This window comes from Diospyros lotus, chromosome 7, assembly GCF_014633365.1.
Source record: "Diospyros lotus cultivar Yz01 chromosome 7, ASM1463336v1, whole genome shotgun sequence".
Taxonomy (NCBI): Eukaryota; Viridiplantae; Streptophyta; class Magnoliopsida; order Ericales; family Ebenaceae; genus Diospyros; species Diospyros lotus.
In genome coordinates this window covers 20,530,169-20,551,833 of record NC_068344.1, presented here as the reverse complement: position 1 = coordinate 20,551,833, position 21,665 = coordinate 20,530,169, and the positions used below count along the sequence as shown (strand labels likewise).

Below are 21,665 nucleotides of genomic sequence, written 5' to 3'. Positions count from 1 at the left end.
TGGCAAATCAACCAACTCCCAAGTTTGATTCTTCTTAAGAGTTGCCATCTCCATTTTCATGACATCCTTCCAATTCTCATCACTTAAAGCTTCAGACAAATTTTAAGGAATAGGTATGGCATTCATGGTGGTTAAGAAGGCTTTATGGTTAGGAGACAAATGGGAGTAGGTTATAAACAAATGGAGAGGGTGCTTGGTACATGTCCAGGTTCCTTTTTTATAGGCAATAGGAATGTCCAAGTCATTAAACTCAGTTTCAGGTTGAGATTTGATACCTGAGTTAGGCTCTATCATGGCTGGGTTAGTGGACTGCACCTGTTGAGCCGGTTCGTCATTGGAACTCTAGGGTTTTGAACTCGGTTCCAAAGATTCAGCATGTGTAGGTTGAGGATTTGAAGTCTTTCTCCTTGAATAAACCTTTAATGGACACGAAGAAGACCGTTGTTTTTCCCTATGTATCATTTCTAGTGACATTTGTGGAATATCCTAAGGAGAGGCTAGAGAATGATTTGAGGAAGAAGGAAGGATAGGAAGAGACAAATCCCTATTTTCTTCTTCTAAGAAAGCAATCTCCCCCTGAGGATAAGAATCACCAAAATAGGATTTTTCTTCCATAAAACTTACATCTGCTGAGATAAGAAAATGTTTAGATGGAGGATGGAAACATTTATAGCCCTTTTGAGTAGAGGAGTATCCAACAAAAATGCATTTAAGGGCTCTAGGATCTAATTTTCCTCTAGTAGGTGAATGATTGTAAACAAAACTCACACAACCGAACATTCTAGGGCAAAGACCATTAGAAGTCATGAAATCTGGAAAAGCTTTAGAAAGAAGTTGAATTGGACTATTTGATTCAAGATTTCACTCAGCATTCTCAATCGTCCTCTCTGATGACAAATCCTAAAATTTGTAGTAAGAAGAGAAAAAAGTTATTGAACAATTCAAATCTCTGGTTAATTTACTCACTGAAAGTAAATTGCATTGCAGATTTGGAATATGAAGAATAGAATTCAACTTCAACCCATTGAGTTCCATATCTCCTCATCTCCTCTCCCTGTTGTTGTGCACATAGACCCATCTGCTATAGTAATATCAATATTTGCCTTACATGGTTTATAGTTATTGATCCTGTATTGGAACTTATCATATGGTCATAAGCACCTATCTCTACTATCCAAATATCATGTGGGTTCTTACATGGCAATAAGGAAAAAATACCTTTATGTGTTGTAAGGGTTGCGGAGCCAGTAGAGACTGATGGAACAGATTTTGGCGCATTTGTAACTAATGAGAAAGTCATCAATTTTTGAAGAAGCAGCACCAGTTGATGTCTCAACCACATAGGCATTCTTTCTCCTCTGAGTTCGTGGTTTCTAATCTATGGGCTTGCCATGAATATCCCAACACGTGCCTTTGGTATGGTCGGGCTTCTTATAATGCTCACACCACAACTATTTGTCCTTTCCAAAAGTTCCCTTTGGATTATATCTTTCATTTCGATTTGCTGCTAAAGTAGATCCGTGGATTGCTATCTCGGTGGTTGAGCTTTGTATTGGAGAGGACATCACCTTTCTCCTCGTTTCTTCACGTTAGACTTCAGCAAACACCTCATTCAGTTTAGGTAGAGGCTTTGTGCCAAGTATACATCCTCGTACGTCATCAAGTTATTGATTCAAGCCTTGTAAAAAATCAAATATTCGATCTCTTTCTAACATCTTGTTGTATAGGACTCCATCTGGACACTTACAATTAACATTATAAAACAAATTGATTTTCTGTCACAGTTATGAGAGCATATTAAAATACTTGGTGACAAATAATGTATGAATTTTGGAGCAAACTTCAAAACTTTGTGATATGATACTCAAGATTCAAGTACATCTCTTTCACTGCATCCCACACTTCTTTTGTTGTTTAGTAGAACAAGAACAGGCACCCAATCCTTTGCTCCATCGAGTTTATCAACCATGCCATCACAATCGAGTCCTCTGCTTCCCATACACTATAGATGGTTGAATCTGATGGAGGTGCTGTCGTCAAAGTTGTTAAAATCGAGATTTTAAGTCGGATTGAATGAGAGTCTATAAAATTGGATTGTAAAATTGTAAAATTTTAGAGATAATTAAAAATATTATTTAATTTATTTAAATATATGTTTATAATGATAAAATTTTATAAAAAAATAAATTAATATTATTTAAAAACATGATGGTAACATATATACGTTATTTCTTCCCTAGGTATATAGATCATTTTTAAGATACTATTCAAATGGACTTTGGATCCATAGTTCTAAAAGCTACTGACAAATGAAAGCACTCTACTCCATCAAGGAAAGGAATTAACATACAGAAACGAACTTCTTGAGATCTCTTCCTAATCACTTTCTAAAATTACTCCCATTCAATTTATTAGAGGTGATTTGGATTGAGGAGTTTTTAGAATGACCAAGGAGTCATGGATGATTCTACTGTGGACGAAGTGGAGTTGGCCATTTGATCGGTAATGGTGGCTGCTGGTATTCACACCAGTGGACAGACCAGCTCTGATACCATAAAACTAGAGGAAGGAAAAATAATTTCTTTCACTATACCACCTAATCAACTTACAATCTCTTATACACAAATTACCATCACTTATTCTCCTATCTTTGGAAACTAAATCTTCACAGAATAAGGAAAGTCAAGAGAAAAGGAATCAGAAAAAATAGAAAAGGAAATTGCAGCTCAATTGACTGACAAATGATCCCATAATTTGTGGGATCATTATTCAGTTTTCCTACAGTATTAATATGATTTTTAAATGCAAATAAGAACATCATTTTCTTTCCTTCCATAAAAATCCTAATTCCAAATGTAGCATAAGAGATTTCAAAAAAGGGGGACAACTGTATGACCAATTCCTGTATTGAACTTACAGTTTTGATTGTCAGTTTTAATGAAAAATTTTAGCAAAATTTTACTTAGTTTCCAATATTTTCATACATCTGTCACATGGTTTCTTGCTTCAAAATTAACTTGATTCTGCAAGTCTTTAACTTATCTAACAATTTCTCTTCTAACACTTGTCAGAGAATACCTATGAAATTTGATGAGGAACAGGGTTTATGGATTCTTCAGAGGGAATTGCCAGTAAGTGTGTCTCATTGTATCTGAACTTCTTGTTGCTGCTACAAAATTTATGGTCCTGAGAAGTTGAATGTACTTTATTCCTCATCATTTAATGCCTGAAGACTTTCCCTCAACTTCCAATCTCAGCAATTTTATTGCTAATCAGTTTGCCAACACTCTGCAACCCTCTTTGAGGGCTATGACAATCACATTTTTCTTTACTTTTTTTTTTTTTCTTTTTTCTTTGACATACACGTGCATGATTAAATTTTTTAAAGTTTACCTGAGAGAGCATCCAAATATTGTTTGGTTCTAAAACCATTTAATATTCGAAATATCTAGAGTTTCTGTTCCTAATTTGTGTTACTTCATGAGGTCTAATATTTGGAGCACTGCAATATGTACTTCAATTAATTAGCTTGCTACCTACTCTGAGAGAGAGAGAGAGAGAGAGAGAGAGAGAGAGAGATCATCCTATTGCTTCTGAGTTTTTGAAGCAAATGGGCAAGTAATGCATCATATTATTTTAATGTTGTCATTAATGAATATATTTCTCTCAAAAGAGATGTATTTGTGCAACTCATTTTTATAATTGAACATTTGGGTGTGGGTGGTCACGTGACCCTGCTCTCATTTCACTGGAGGCTTGTTGCTATGCTGGCTATTATGATTATGAACTTTCTGCAAGTTTCAATGCTGCTCGTGTCTATTAGAAATAAAAGTTCTCTATTTTGAAGTAAACTCCTTATTAGTATCAAAGAAAGTGCAATTAATATCTGCTTCATTCAAGAGTTAATTATGTACACAACCCCCTGAGACCCCTATAAATGGATAAATGCTGATTCTTGGGGAAGACTTGCAAGAGTCTTCACTCAAAAATGAAAATAGCCCTCCACCATTATTCTTCTTCATTTGGACATTTCATTGTAACTTGTACAAGTCACCATTTTGAGATAATTTTGAAGTTGCGGTCCTCTCGCCAAACAAAGAACAGATTTGAATAACTGCCTCATTTTTGCAGGAAGGACACTACGAGTACAAGTATATTGTCGACGGTAAATGGACCTACAACAGTAACGAGCTTCTAACTCTCGCTAACAAAGATGGCCACGTCAACAACTATGTCCAGGTATCATTCAGCTTCTCGCATAAGGGTAACAGTGTGAGTTGATATCGACTCAATTTTAGGCTCTCTTAGTCTTATCTTTCCTTGCAATGAATTTTACTTCCTGTCACTTACCAATCATCATCATCATCACATTATCCCAAACCAAGTTAGGGTTGGTGGCATGAGATTTTATAATATCAATTGACTTTTAAAAGTCATAATGTCAGTAGAAAAATCTATATTGAAGAATAATGTGAAAAAAATTTACGCCATTGTGTTTTGTGGTCTCTTGCTTAATGTGCAGGTCACTGATGATGATCCAAATAGCATTACAGCAGGCCTGCGGAAGAAGTTGACGAGTGATGATCCGGATCTTACAACACACGAACGGCTCCAAATAAGACAGTCTCTTGAAGCTTATCCACAAGACGAGTGAGTTTTCAACTTTGAATACTAAATGTAAATCAACAGAGAATATATACAGTTGGAATAAGCAGTTGTAGCAAAAGAAAATCTGCCACATGTAAGATGTCTTTGTTATATATACGAATGTTGCTATACATCAACCACAAGAACATGTTTTCTCCTTGGCTGTAGCCTGTGGATATAGCTTCAGAAATAGAACAGGAAATTGAGTCTCCATAACGTACTGTTTAGCTATGGCTATGAATCTCGATTAAGCAACCTGATTAAGTTGGTCCGGGTCTTGGGATAGTGACATACTTATTAATTTGAATAAAAGTGAGACTCGACCATTTGTGTATATATTTTATTATATTTTTTATGAAATATTTAATTATTTGAATTTGAATTTATTCAGCTCTGGTATATTTGTTTATGAGGAATGGTGGATTATTTGATTGACACGCATGTGTAATTTTTCTATGATTAGATGTCATTAGCAGTAGTTCTTTCTTTATTATATTGTGTAGTAATTAGATTAGAATATGAAGAAAAAAAAATTTTGAAAAAAAAAAATTAAGCCTGATGGAGTTGAATGCATATCCATTTTATGAAAAAAAAAAAATGCTTTCTCCTTATTTCTTAATTAAGCCATATTAAAGTCTTGAAAATTTAGTACAAAATTCTTGCTAAAACAATTATTTTTGGGTAAATTGCACCAGATCTGTTATAGTTTGGGTCATTTAAATTTGGACACATTTTTCATGATATTATGCATGGATGAGATAGATCATTGTGAATTCATTTGTTTGAAACACTTTTTTATTTGGAAATACTTCTAAGTCTTTGTAGCTTATGCATTTTTTGCTTAGGGACTCTTTCTGATAAAAAAAACTCATTGTTGATGGCTAGCAATATCAATAATGGGTTTTAGCAATGAGCCCATCGATGGTGGGCTCATTGTCAATTGGAACGAGAGGAAGATGAAGACAGACACCTAAGATCAGTGGGAGACGAAGACCATTGATTTTTGACTTTTGCTTCTTCGTCTTCCATGGTTGTTGTCTACAAATTGCCCATAGACGATGGGCTTATAGTCAACAACACCCATCGACAATGCTCTTGAAACTAATCACTAGGGGTTTCAACTCAACAATTTTTTTTTTTAATTTTTTAATAGTTAGTGATGAATAAAGTGTCTTGGTCTACATGAGCGTGTGAAAACATTTTTAAATGAAAGGAATATCTCAACTTTTGACCCTAAACAATATGAGATTTGTGTGCATTTTCCTTTTTTTTTTTCCTAAATAACATCCAAAAGAAACTATATACTAAATTATTATTGGTTTGGGCACTTCAACTGTCATGTGAATGAATTGTTAGCGTGGTGTCATAGAACTACGTTTTTAACCAACTTCTCAGAAAATGTTGGATGAAAGTTAAAATCAGAACAACCAACGGTTTTAGCTCAAATCAGAAGAATAAACAATAGCATTTACAAGTGACAAGATAAAAAAAAGAGGGGCAACTACAAGATACCATCAAGAAGAGCATGAGACAAAAGAGATCATATTATACAGGAATATACGGCAATAATGTGTACAGTATATGTGGCCAACTGGGACCCGAGACACCAGTAGGAGGTAGGGGTGGGGCGCTCTTTAGTCTTTAATTAATCGCATCCGAACCTGATGACTAATCGGCTCGTGCTTAGTTGGCCTTCCGTTTTATTTGCGTCACTGCTATTACCACACCTGATGAGAGGGAAGCCACTGTGTCTGTTTGGGCTGGATTGTGTGTTGTATGTAGAGAGGGAAGCCACACCCGAAGTCATCAACGATGTCTTGTCGCGATCCCAATCATCTAATCTACATCAGCCTGGGCTAGCTGGTTGCTCGTCGTTCGTCGTGCTCGTGCATGTGCGAAGACACTTGTTGCAGGTGCTGGATGGCTGGTATTGTTAGCAAGGCAAATTAACGATCTGGATCATGCCCAGCAACTCGTGTGTAGTGGGGACAACACTAGCAAGAGCAACTCATGAGTCCTTGGGCCAGCTATTAACAATCCCGAATAGCATGCGCATCGGCCATAATTAAATTGGCCCAACAATCTCGAATAGCATGCGTGTACGTAAAAAATGAAGAACGCATATGCATGTTACGTACGGTTCTAGATAATATGAAACAACAATATAGCAAACGACAAGATATATGAAACAAACAGTCAGAAAGATAAATAAACAAAGAACCATCCATATCAAAGCATGGCGCCACTCGGGGGCTAGAGTACCAAATCCGGCCAGCCGCTGGAGAGGAGATAAGTTGCTTGATGATGATACGTACGTCACTACTAGATAGGTCATGTCATGTGAGACAGAAGCTGAGTAAGGCCTTTGGCCTTTGGAACCCCATCGACCACCGACTGCCCCACACAAGTTGCACAATAATACGTGGGAGATGTTTCAAAATATATATAATACTTTGGTTATGTAACAAAGAGAGTGGTTTAGGAAGAGTGGTAAGAAAAGAGTTCTGCCTCTAGAGTCGTTGAAAGGGAAGGAGAGAGAGATTGGCGGGGAGTAAAAAAAGAATTTTGGGTTTAAAAACACAAACTTGAAAGATGGCGACATTTACTTTAGTTAAGAGCCCGCTGATTTAACTAACGTACGCTTCCAAGGAGTAGACGTAAATGCTTGTTAAGCCAACTTTTCTATTTGTGGCCCCGCCAGCACGAGGGTGAGGTGGCTAAATGAATGTCAATTAGTTTGGTAATTATCTTCTTTTGGATCCCATTTTAATACATTTTTAACAGCTAAAAATAATATTATTTAAAAAAAATCCAAAACAACATTCCCTGCCTTCTCAATTAATCAGGATTAATTCAATTCTTATTTCACAATTCTTATTTCACAAGTAACCCAAAAACCCTACAATGACTGAAAAGTGTTTTAAATATGATGCCCCAATGGGCTACCGACTCCAACTAGACTAGGCCATACAAAATAGGTTCAAAAATAAAACATAACCCAAACAAAAATAAAGAAATCGCAAATAATCATAAAAGGCAATTTCAAATTGCTAAAACACGACATCAGTAGCAGCAACATAGCTAGTTCAATTCGGCTCATCGAGCTACCCCAAAAACATATATTATGGGCTGAAAACAGACATCGTATTCGGATCTTCTGTCCATAATACCAAACACCAACCATTACGATCATATCTTCGACTTCTTTCCATTGTGCTTGTCCAGATAGGCTAATGCTGCTCGATCCATATCAAATTCCCTAAGTCAACAAGTCTCAGAACATAGCAAACAGTTAGGAGAGCTAAAGAAGTCACTTTTCCAGACTAATAACAATTTAGAGAGAGTAAACTTATAAGTGAACCAACTATCCTCCCATAACAAGGAATTACTCCGATCTATGGAATCACAAACCAAGAAAATCCAACCCCTCGAGCAGAAGTCAAAAAGAGAGATGCTTACTAAAATCGCAGTTGGAAGACACAAAAGAAACAATAAATAAGCTATAGTCATGCTTGAAGGACAAAGAAATCGCCTTCGAAGAACTTTTAACTCAGACTCCAGTGAAAATCTCACTGAGAGAACCAACTAGAGACCATTTGTCTACTATTCTAAGGAATGAAGGGAACCTAGTTTCAAAACATCAAAGGGCACAAAACCAATTGTTACAAGAGATTCAAGGTTGAGAAGCTAATCTCTAGAAGAAATTAAATGAGATTAAAGAAGAAAGAAAATCTGAAAAAGCCTCCCTAATAGCAAAAATAAACAGCCTCGAAGAAGAAAATAATAAGTTGAGGAATCTATGCTAAAAACCGTAGTCTACATTGGAATTGGACAACTTAAGAATATTTCTACAACAATTAGAATTTGGGGAGATGACCAAAGAACTATTGGAAACCAAAGTTGAGCTCCAACACTTACAGTTTTAAAAGTTGCATTTGTCTCACATCGCTAAGTTATTGGGCTGTTATATTGTTTATATGTGGTTTGAACACCCGTCTCTTCTAAGCTAGCTTTCAAGAGTCAGTTCTACCCAACCCCATTTGACATGGTATCAGATGTGGCTTTTGTTTGCGGTGTTGGGTTTGGATCTTGCCCATATGTATTTGCATGCTAGCATGAGAGTGTTGAAAGTTGCATTTGTTCCATATCGCCAAGTTACTAAGTTGTTATGTTATTTATATATGGTTTGGACACCCATCTCCTTTGAGCTAAGAGTGAATTCTACCCAACCCTAGCTATTTGGCATGGTATTAGAGCAGGTTTATATTTGCAATGTTGGGTTTGAATCTTGCCCATATATATTTGCATGCTACACATGAGAAAGGGTGTTGAAAGTTGCATTTGTTTCATATTGCTAACTTACAAGGCTATAATGTTGTTTATATATGGTTTGGATACCCACATCCTCTAAGCTATGAGTGAATTCTACCCAACCCCATTTGACATATAATTCATTCTAACCTCTAACAAAATGAAGAAAATGAAATATGGATGACAGAATTGAGTATTCAACTTGCAAACTCTCAAGCTGAGACTCATAGAGTCTACCAAAGAGAAATCCAGGCTAGCCTAAAGTAATAGAATTGAACGCACAGGTTATGCTCTTTCAGGCTAAGAATAACAAATTAAAAGAGGATTACAATGAAAAATTTGTTGTGTGTGAGTGTATGTGCTAAGTGTGTGGGAATGTTTGTTGTCCCACATTGCTTGATGAGTAGATTCTAAGTAGGTATAAATAGCCCAAATCATGATATTGGGTTTGGGCCCTAAGGGGCACCTAAATTTTGTGAGTGAGTGAACCCATACCCACACGCTCGCATTGCCGTCGCCACTGTCGGTCGGATCGGATCGGATCAATAAGAATAAAATAATAATTTTTTAGTAAAAAATCATTTAATATATATTATTTTTTATCCAACAGCAGTCCCGAATTTCCTCCAACGTGCCTTGCGCGTCCCAGATTCTCACCTAGCAGCTATCCCAAATTTTTGCAGCGGTCCCAGTAGCTTTCTAGAAAACATGCATGGTTGTCTTCCTGTGTTTGTGTCAGGCGATGCTATATGTATAATATAGCTTTCAGTTCCGTGGAGATGAATATATATATATATATATATACTAAAGCTCTACTTTCTCTCATTGCTGCTACGAAAATTCTGAAAACTTCATCTCCATTTAAGTATTCACCAAAGAGCTTGAGAGTTCAATTCCTTTCTCCAAACTTACTTTCTTTTATCTAAAACAGAGAGCAAAACACTACTTTGAGTTCTGTCAACTCCGGTAGTTCTTGGCTGGTATTCTGCCAATGAGATCGTTTCATCCTGTCAAGACTATCGTTGTAGTCTGTTAGCTGCCAATGTAGGGCGATTCTGTCTTCAGAATAGCGCTTTTGCCCGACTCAATCTATATTAATTTCCTTGCTCGTTGCAGTGCCATATATTTTGGCTATTATTTGCAGTCTTTCATTATACCGGTTTTATATATAATTATTTCTATTTACCCCAATAATCTGAAGACAAAATTTTTATAAGCTGTCATGGCCACCAACACTAATGTTCCCGATGCTGCCTCATTTGCTGCCCCGATCGCTGCTCCAAACATAACTCCGGCCACCGTGCCTGGTGCCTCCTCTGCCACTGTTGTTGGGCTTACTTTCGCCTCATGTTGAAAAGCCACAACAATTTAAAAGATGGCAACAGAAAATGGTGTTTTACCCCACCACGTTGAATCTGGCTCATATCCTTAAGGATGACTACTTGGTTACTACCGAAGAAAACAAGACTCCCGAAACTGAAGCTGCCAAAGAAGCCTGGTTGTATTCTGACTTCTTGTGCCATAATTATATTTTGAGTGGATTGACAGATTCACTATACAATGTCTATTGTAATGCCTATTAGACGTTTAGGCAACTGTTGGAAGCTTTAGACAAGAAATATAAGCTGGAAGATGCTGGCACCAAGAAATTTTTCATAAGGAAGTTTTTAGACTTCAAAATGATTGATACCAAACTAGTAGTCAACCAGATGGAAGAATTGCAAATCATTATTAATGATTTGCACAGTGAGGGAATGGTCATTAATGAACCATTCCAAGTAGTTGCTGTGATTGAGAAATTGTCATCTCTGTGGAAAGATTTCAAGAATTATCTCAAGCACAAGTGAAAGGAATTGTCTATGGAGGATCTAGCCCTTAGACTCTGTATTGAAGAGGACAACAAAAAGGGAGAAAATATCTCACAAGTTTGAAGCAAGGGCTAATATTGATGAGGCTCCAACTCCAAGGTCCCAACCCAAAAAGCAATAAGCTAAGAAGAAGAGTAGGCACCTGGGTCCTAAAAATAATGCTGCTAACAAATGCATCCAAGGCAGTTTTTGGGTGTGTGGCAAGACGAGTCATAGAGCTATTGACTTCCGTCACAAGAATGGACAGAGCTTTGGCAACAACCAGCGTAAAACCAAGCCTAGTCAGGCCAATGTGATGGAAGATAACAATCTTATTGCAGTCACTTTTGATGTTTGCATGGTTACTGATAACAGGGGCTGGTGGATTGACATAGGGGCCACGAGGCACATTTGTGGGGACAAGTCTCTGTTCACCACTTATGAAAAATTAGACTGCACTAAGAAGTTGTATATGGGGAATGCTTCAACTTCTATTATGGAAGGAAAAGGCAAGGTCTTGCTAAAATGGACCTCTGACAAAATACTTACCCTCTCTGATGTCTGGCATGTGCCTGAAATTCAAAAGAATTTAGTTTCTGGAACTATGTTGAACAAATATGGGTTTAGGCTTGTATTTGAGTCAGACAAATTTACTCTAATTAATGAGGGTTTGTATGTGGGAAAGGGCTATCTGCATGATGGCATGTTTAAACTCAATGTATTAGCCCAAGTTCCCAAAAATAATAATAAGAATAACTCTTCTATTTATATTGTTGAGTTGTGTGATGTTTGGCATTCAAGGTTAGGGCATGTCAATTATCGTTCTCTTTAAAGAATGGTAACTTTAGGACTATTGTCTAACTTTAACATTGATAAAAGACATAAATGTGAAGTTTGTATTGAATCAAAGTTTGCAAGAAAGTCATTTCCACCAATGGAAAGAAATAGTGAATTACTTGATTTAATTCACAGTAATATTTGTAACATGAAAAGTACTCCTACTAGAGGTGGTAAAAAATATTTTGTCACATTTATGGATGACTGTAGTAAATATTACTATGTATATTTAATGCATAGTAAAGATGAGACCTTAGATGTTTTTATAACATATAAGGCAAAAGTTAAAAATCAATTTGAAAAGAAATTAAAAGTGCTAAGATAAGATAGAGGTGGTGAGTATGAATCGTCATCTCTTTCTGAGTTCTGTGAAGTTCATGATATAATCCATCAAACAACAGCACCTTATACACCATAACAAAATGGTGTAATTGAAAGAAAAAATCGAACATTAAAAGACATGGTTAATTGTATGCTAAATAGTTCGGGATTACCCCATAATTTGTGGGGGGAAGTTTTGCTTACTACAAATTTAATATTGAATAGAATCCACATAAGAAAACTGATAAGTCTTCTTATGAAGTGTGGAATGGGAAGCAACCCTCCTACAAAATTCTAAAAGTGTGGGGGTGTTTAGCAAAGATACAAGTGTCTTTACCAAAAATGACTAAACTTGGACCTAAAACTATTGATTGTGTCTTTATAAGCTATGTTTTGCATAGTGCAGCCTATAGATTCCTAGTTATAAAATCAGAAATTCTTGATATTAATAACAACACAATTATGGAATCTATTGAAGTTGAATTCTTTGAGAATATATTTCCTTTTAAGGAAGAAAGACACAATGATGGTGGTACCAAAAGAAATTATGAGACAAATTCTTTGAAATGTCAAGATGATCAAAAAACTGAATTTAAACCTAGAAGAAGCAAAAGAGTCAAGAAAGCTAGTTCTTTTGGACTAGATTTCATAACCTACATGTTAAAAAATGAGCCTCAAACCTTTGATGAAGCTATGTCTTCATCTGACGCTCCATATTGGAAAGAAGCTATCAATAGTGAAATTGAATCCATTATGCAAAATAATAGGTAGGTATTGGTGAACTTTCCTCCAGGAAGTAAACCAATTGGATGCAAATGAATCTGCAAAATAAAATTGAAGGCTGGTGGCACTATTGATAAATATCAGGCTCGCTTAGTAGCCAAATGATATCGTCAAAAAGAAGGGCTAGATTTCTTGATACTTATTCCCCAACGAAGAGAATCACGTCTATAAGGATGTTGATTGTTTTTACAGCTTTACATAATTTAGAAATTCACCAAATTGATGTAAAGACTGCATTCTTAAATGGAGACTTAGAAGAAGAAGTCTATCTAGAACAACCTGAATGATTTGTAGTAAAGGGACATGAAAAGAAAGTTTGTAAATCGCTAAAGTCTTTTTATGGGTTGAAACAAGCACCCAAACAATGGCATGAGAAATTTGATCACACTATGTTATCAAATGGGTTTACGATAAATGAGTGTAATAAATGTGTTTATGTTAAAAATATAAATCACAAATGTGTCATTGTGTGTTTGTATGTAGATGATATGTTGATAGTGGGTACTAGCAAAAATATCATAGAATTTACAAAGAAGATGTTGAATTCTAATTTTGACATGAAAGACCTTGGTCTTACCGATGTCATTCTTGGAATTTGTATAATCATAAATTTTGAAGGATATGTGTTTTCTCAATCACATTATATAGAAAAAGTGTTGAGAAAATATGGTCATTATGAGAATAAGTCAGCAGCTACTCCATTTGATCCAAATTCTAAGTTGAAAAAGAATAATGATGAAGCTGTATCTTCTCTAGAATATACAAGGGTCATTGAAAGTTTGATGTACATAATGAATTGTACAAGACCTGATATTGCCTACTTAGTAGGTAGATTGGCAAGATACACGAGCAATCATGGACATGATCATTGGGTTGCACTATTCAGGGTACTTAGATATTTAAAGTACACTCTTGACTATGAATTATCTTATACGAGGTATCCACCTATACTAGAAGGATTTAGTGATGCTAATTGGATATCTGATAGCTCAAAAACTAAATGAACCAGTGGGTATGTCTTTACCTTAGGTCGTGCTATTGTGTTATGGAAGTCTTCAAAACAGACGTATATAGCATGATCTACAATGGAATATGAATTTATAGCTCTTGATAAAGTAAGTGAAGAAGCAGAATGGTTTCGACATTTCCTTGAAGAAATTCCTTTGTGGCCAAAGTCTGTAAACGCTATATGTATATATTATGACAACTTAGCTACTTCGATGAGAGCTAAGAACAATGTCTACAATGGAAAGTCAAGACATATAAGGTGAAGGCATAATACAAAAAGGCAATTGCTTATCAATGGAATAATTTCCATTAACTATGTGAAGTCGAAAGAAAATATGGCAAATCCTTTAACAAAAGGAATGACCAGAGAGTAGGTCACATATATAACCAAAGGAATGGGGCTAAATCCTATGAAATGAATTATCCGATGATAACCTAACCTAGTTGACTAGAGATCCCAAGATCTAGGTTAAATAGGCAAACTGGCTGGAATAATTCACAGTTAACACACTGAGAAACTTTTAGTTTCCTCCCATTTTTGAGGTGTAATTAGGATGTGTGTTATGTCGGTGTTTAAGGTAATATTGATATCTTGCTTAAGAAGAGTAGTGACAGAATACTCTTAATCAGTATTTACCTATATGAGAGTAGAAGTGGGTCGCTTCTATAAGAACTGTTCAGATGGCTTGAGTTCTCTAGAACTCTCATGAATTCAGGATGTTGTCCAGAACCAAAATGGACACAGGCGTTTAGAACTCAATGGTATAAGATGAGTTGTGTGTGATATCTATTGTCTTGATTTACCACAAGAAGGATAGTTCAAGAGCTAGTCTCATTATTTCTTCGGTAAGTTCAATAAATACTCACTAAGAAATGTTCAAGTTCAAAAGACACCTTACCTAATGCATAACTTATTTGTTTGCTCTCTGTAATCTCATGTCAATTTGTTTTTGTTTTGTCTCAACACACTTACACTCATGTGGGGAATTATTGTGTGTGAGTATATGTGCTAAGTATGTGGGAATATTTGTTGTTTCACGTTACTTGGTGAGTAGATTCTAAATGGGTATAAATAGCCCTGTTGGTCCCTTAGGATATGACCACTCAAGAGGGGGGCTGAATTAAGTGATTAAATTTTTTCTCAATTTTAATAAATATTCTTGATTAATGATTTTATGAAAAAATATATATTTGATAAATATAATAAATTATATTTGAGATTAATAATAAATGTAAGCCACAAGATATAACAAAAATAAATACAATGAGACACAACACAATTTATAGTGGATTAGTATCTTCACACACACCTAGTCCACTCTTGTAAGGTCTAACCACTATTGGGATTCCACTAAAATAATTTCACCAAACTTTCCACACTAGCTCACCTTAGAAACTAGATACACACTTAGATTACAACGGGTTCTAAGCAACCACTACACCAAGGTTTTCTTCCTAGTTTACCTTAGAAACTAGATTCACATAGATTTTAATGATTCTAGGAAACCTATACAATCCACAATAGTAATTTAAATGTTACAAATAATTTGTCCATACTTGGATACAAATAAGCAATTAAGAATAAATTATACAAGGCAATAATATTTAAATAAATGAATAAATTTATAACCTCAAATGGAGAAGTTCAGATTGCCATAGAAGACTTGAAGAACTTTTCTCCTCTTACCTTGTGACTCTTCGGTGGATGTGCAATAATATTTTGAGAGCCTTGGATTTCTTGGATGCTTTTCTTGAGAGCATTTAAGAGTTTTCGGGTGCTTTGAATATGCAATGGAAGTACTTGGATTCTCAAAAAATGAGTTTGGGGGGTATTTATAAGCATTTTAGCCACTAAAGAAATGGTTAATATGAAGTTTGAAATTCAAAAAATGTTTAGACTTTCTCAAATAATAAGAAAACATGTCTCATCTTTAATTCAAAATAAATTTACTTTTTACATGAGAAATCAAGATTTGAAAATTTAAATATAAACTTTTGAGACATAAATGATTAAAACAAAAAAATATGTCTAAAAGCAATCTCCTTTAATTCAAAATAAATTTACTTTTTGTATGAGTAAGAGAAAACAGGTCTAAAAATAATTCTCCTTTAATTCAAAATTTGAAAATTCAAATATAACATTTTGAGACATAAATGATTAAAACAAAAAAACATGTCTAAAAGTAATTCTCTTTTAATTTAAAATAAATTTACTTTTTGCATGAGTAAGAGAAAATATTTATATTATAAAGATATTTTTGTTAATCATCAAAACTTAATTAATATGAGTAAGTTAGCTCAACAGGCCTAAATCATGATATTGGGTTTAGGCCCTAAAGGGCACCCAAATTTTGTGAGCGGGCGAACCCATACCTAAACGCCCGCGTCGCTGTCCGTCCGGTCAGTCAGTCGGTTCAGTTTAGATTGGATCAATAAGAATAAAATAATATAATTTTTTAGTAAAAATTCATTTAATATATATTATTTTTTATCCAACAACAGTCCCAAATTTCCTCCATCGTGCCTTGCGCGTCCCAGATTCTTGCCCAACAACTGTCCCAAATTTTCGCAGCGATCCCAACAGCTTTCCAGAAAACATGCATGGCTGTCTTCCTACGTTTGTGTCGGGTGATGCTACATGTATAATTGAGCTTTCAGTTTCGCGGAGATGAATATATATATACTGAAGCTCTGCTCTCTCTCACTGCTGCTATGGAAATTCTAAAAACTTCCTCTCCAGTTAACTATTCACCAGAGAGCTTGAGAGTTCAATTCCTTTCTCCAAGTTTACTTTCTTTATCCAAAATAGAAAGCAAAACACCCCTTTGAGTTCTGTCAGCTCCGACAGTTCTTGGCTGTTGTTCTGCCAGTGAGATCGTTTCATCCTACTAAGACTATTGCTATAGTCTGCTAACTGCCAGTGCAGGGTGATTCTATCTTCAAGACAACGCTTTTGCGTGACTCGATCTGTATTAATTTCTTTGCTCATTATAGTACCATATATTTCGGCCATTATTTGCAGTCTTTCGTTGTACCAATTTTATATATAATTATTGCTATTTATCCTAACAAAATTATCTTCCAAAGAGAATACATTGTCACTATACAAGAATGGGCATACCGAAGCCTGCTGTCAGAACATCAAACTAAAGAAAAAAATTGAAGATCTAAAGAAATAAATTGAAACAATGGGCCAAACAACAAGGATGACCTCCTTCAAGTGGCACCTGCCACAGATGAAGTGTTCCTGGAATATCTACTAAAAAATATTCTAGACTTTGATGCTAGGATTTACTTATTACGTCTAAAGAATTTAGCTAAATATTTCCCACTTCTCGAGAATAAATTGTAAGGCATGATTATATGAAGATACATGTATATATATGGTTCCCGATAATATTTTATTTGTCATTTAATGTGACATGAACACCTATTTTATTTTATTTTATTTTTATAATTCAAGTGTCTAAATTTTGCCCGAGTAATTTTAGAGAGAGCGGCCTTTTCCCTTAGTTCGCTTTCTAAATAAATTTAAATGCACTCACAGTCTATACATGCTCGGAGTGGACTTTCGAGAAATGGGTACCCTCCTCATGAACTCCACCTTTACGTCATGCAAATGGGACCCCTAGAAGAGCGACAAGGTGCACCATGACCCTGCTTCCACGTGGACGACTTGCGTTCTAGCCCTATTATTGCTTTCCAACTAATGTTGCCTTCCAATAATAATTTTTCCTTTCAAGACGCAACAAGAATTCGAATCTTCGATACTCTTGTTATTATTTTTTTACTTTACGATTGCACCATATCCATGAGGCTGCCTACTTTATTTCTAACACTACTTAACTTACCACATGGGCACTTTCCACAACTGGCTAAATCACTATTCTTTTTCCTTTATAGACCTTGCATACTCCTCATCCTACATTTCTTCCCACCATGATTCCCTTAACAAATGTGAATATGGTGCATTCAAATACCCATGTCAAATTGAACATGGGCATTCCATTCACAGTAAATCTCCCATCTTCGGATCAATGGATTATTCCTTTCTGAACACTCGAAAAGTTATTAATCCTCGAGAATTCGAACATCCTTGTTTCTGAGCCTAGGTTTATAAGTGGGAGGATATGATAGGAAACAAAGGAGTAATGCTCACCGAAGATACCATTCCAAGATTCTTCAGTAGGGTGAAACATGTTCTTAGTGATTCATTTAACTTCCAAATTAAGAGGCAACTCACTTAAGCTCATATAAGGTTTGTCATTCTAAGAGTGTAATTAGTAAGGCGACAGTGGATAAAGGACTTTTTATGTTACAATCAGTCATTACTTTCAACTATTTTAGCTTGTGACTATGTTGGGGGCAAGCAGAAGATGTGGTAGGAAGGATCAAAAAATTAAATGTTTACAAATAAGGTGCTGCTCAGTTGAATATTATATTGCTTTAACTGATTTTTTTTCTTCTCTTCAGTCCAGATACATTACAGAATATATAGAATACTAGGATAATTCTAGAATATTAAACATTAAATATACTTTCTAAATTCTAAGCCTCTTTTCGATTCCAATGCTTCTACCATATTTTCAAGGCTGACTTCTTGTTCTTCCGAAAGACCCTACATTTATTATTGATTGGAAAACTGATCACAAATTACTTTTCAACACCCCCTTTTAATTTTTTATCTTTAACTGGCTCTTGAATCTTTTAAATTTCTCTTGAGTTAGTGGTTTTATGAAAATATCTGCTAACTGATCACTTGTACTGATAAACTCTATTCTGATTTCTCCTTTGCTAACCAAATCTCGGATGAAATGATGACGAAGCTCAATGTGCTTTGACCTGGCATGAAAGACTTGGTTTTTGGTTAATGCAATGGCTGACATATTATCACATAAAATTCTTGCAATCTCTTCTCGTTTAGACTGCAAATCTTCTAAAATTTTCCTTAGCCAGACTGCTTCACATGATGCTTCTCTTGCTGAAATATATTCGACCAACAATGCTACTGAATTTTGTTTTTTTAACTTCCACGCAATAGGGTTAGAACCAATACAAAAAATATATCCTAAAGTGCTTGTCCGATCATCCAAAGAACATGCCCAACCACTATCTGGAAAACCAATTAAACTGTAGTCATTTTCTTTTTCATACAATATTCCATTCTTCTTTGTTCCCTGCAAATATCTCAAAATGCTTTTTGTCGCTGTAAAATGAAGATTGCTTGGTTTATTCATAAATCTGGAAACAATACTAACTGAGTGGATTATGTCGGGCCTCGTATTGGTGAGGTAAATTAAGCAACCAACCAACTTCCTGAAAAGTGTAGCATCAATTTCTTCTACGCCATATCTTGTTTAATTTTTCATTCAAAGCCATGTGTAAAAACTGACTTATAGTGAATCATGTGAAATTTCTTGAGCAAATCTTATATGTGTTTCTCTTGAGACAAATTTTTTTCCTTTCTTCTACTTCACTTGTATTCTCAAAAAAAACTTCATTAAACCCAGATCTGTCATCTCAAATTCCTGCATCATATTTTTCTTGAACTCTTCCACCATCTTCATGTTGGTACTGCAATAAATCAAATCGTCAACATATAGATAGGCAATAATAAAATTAGTACCATTTTTCTTTACACATAAGGAGGGGTCATTCGAGCTTGCTTGAAAATTCCTTTTGAGAAAATAAGAATAAATTCTATTATTCCACCCTTCCACGCTTTAGGCGCCTGCTTGGAGCCATAAAGAGCCTTTCAAAGTTGATAAACTTTTTCTTCACTTCCCTTCACAAAATATCCTTGGGGCTGCTCAATGTAAACCTTTTCTTGTATTTCTCCATTCCAAAAAGCAGATTTTGTACAGAATTTACTAAAACTGGTTGAGTCCAAGTATAATAATCCTAACATTATTTCGATCTCCCATCTTGATTTAAAGAGAAAAATTGAAGAACGAAAACAACATAAACATACTTGATGAATCCATTATTGTTATGTTAATTGAACTGATATTTGATCTTCCAATTTTGATACATAGTTCCCTTAAGAATTCTCTATTGATGGGGATGCTGAGAAAAGATCCACGTACAAAAATGGAGACCATGACCCCTTTATTTGCAATTACCAATTCGATAACTGCTTCCAACGATTAACAGAATTAGTATTTTCAAATTGACCCCTTCATCAATTTGGAAATACTAGTTTGGTCTCTACACATTAAATTCATGACAGTTTAATACCCAATAGCCCAAAATTACTGAAATATATCACTTTTATTTGGCTAAACTTTAAAATAATATTGCACATTTAAAATTACATTTGTGGCCCCAATATGTTGAACTTCTTATTTCCAACAATTTCCTACTAGGCCACATATGTATCATTACAAGTGTGCACAACCTTATGAGCTCCAAAAATTTTGCTATCACTATTAAGGGTATTTCTAAACAATCTCATCCATTGATCATATTGATATAGGATCAAAGCAATCTTCGTCACATTTAGTGTGACTAAATCCATCTATGGTCACGTATACCAATATAACCAAATGACATAGATCAATCATGGATATGTAGCATGGAAATTACATGTGACGTGATCCAAACATGCTTTTTCCTATCTAGTCCTTCCTTATTCCTTAATAAGATCGATACTGAACATAATATAACAGAGTGAAATGAACCAAATACTTCATTTCTATAAAGAGAATATCCAAATACAACAATGTGTTTAAAACCAAACATAAAGCAATGAGAATACAAACTCCCACTAAAACATGACATCCTCACACAATACAACACCCATATGAACAGTGTGTTCATGAAAGACCTTGGGTAGTAATCTCTTGGTAAGCAGATCCGCAATCATAGAGTTTGTTCTAATATGTTCTATGGAAATTTGCTCACCCTGCACTCTTTCCTTCACAACTAGGAACTTTGTGTTAATATGTTTAGACTTAGATAAGCTCTTGTTGTTATTAGAATACAGAACTGTTGATTTATTGTCACAATATAACTTAAGTGGTCTTTCTATACCATCCAAAATATGCAGCCCAGTGACAAAATTTCGCAGCCATATTCCGCGGTTAGATGCCTTATAACAAGCAACAAATTATGCTTTCATAGTGAAAGATGCTACGAGTGTCTGCTTGGTACTCTTCCAAGAAATGGCTCCTCCAGCTAGTAGATAAATATAGCCTGAAGTGAATCTCCTATTGTCTTGGCATCCGGCAAAATCGGAGTTAGAATACCCTATGATCTCCAACTGATCCGATCTCCTATATGTGAGCATGTAATCTTTCGTTCTCTGTAAGTACCTCATAACCTGTTTTATTGTTTTCCAATGATCCAAGCCAGGGTTGTTTAAATATCTGCCTAACATTCCAACAATGAATGCTATGTCTGAACGTGTACAAACTTGAGCATACATTAGACTCCCGAAAGCTGACGCATAGGAAATCTTCTGCATCTCCTTAACTTCAAGTTGATTCTTAAGGCATTAATTGAGACTAAATTTATCTCTCTTAGCAACAGAGGCGTCACTTAGTTTACAATTCTGCATGCCAAATATTTTAAGCACCTTATTGATATAGCTCTTTTGTGATAATCCAAGAGTATACCAAGAATGATACCAATGTATCTGAATCCATAATACAAAAGAGGCATCACCAAGATCCTTTATCTCAAATTTCTTTGATAGATATCTCTTGGGTTCGTGCAATATGCCTATATCATTAGTGGCAAACAGTATGTCATCAACATACAAAACCAGGAAAATATACTTACTCCCACTGAACTTTTGATACACACAATCATCCATAGCATTAACTTCAAAACCAAACGAGGTAATTACTTAATGAAATTTGTGGTACCATTGACGGGAAGCTTGTTTGAGTCCATAGATGGATTTATTTA

General features: G+C 35.2%; 1 protein-coding gene across 3 annotated transcripts in view; it reads left to right on the top strand.

Moving 5' to 3' along the window:
- Positions 1–4,983, top strand: part of LOC127805892 (phosphoglucan phosphatase DSP4, amyloplastic) — a 59,577-nt gene extending 54,594 nt beyond the window's left edge. For 2 of the 3 annotated variants that reach the window (XM_052342720.1, XM_052342721.1), the window contains exons 13-15: positions 3,072–3,131; positions 4,132–4,239; positions 4,523–4,983. In XM_052342720.1, the coding sequence (XP_052198680.1) occupies positions 3,072–3,131; positions 4,132–4,239; positions 4,523–4,654 (300 nt within the window). In that variant the 3' untranslated portion in view covers positions 4,655–4,983. Of the gene's footprint in view, positions 1–3,071; positions 3,132–4,131; positions 4,240–4,522 lie in introns of those variants that run through there. The other variant, XR_008024194.1, reaches the window with a different exon arrangement.
- Positions 4,984–21,665: the final 16,682 nt, after the last annotated feature.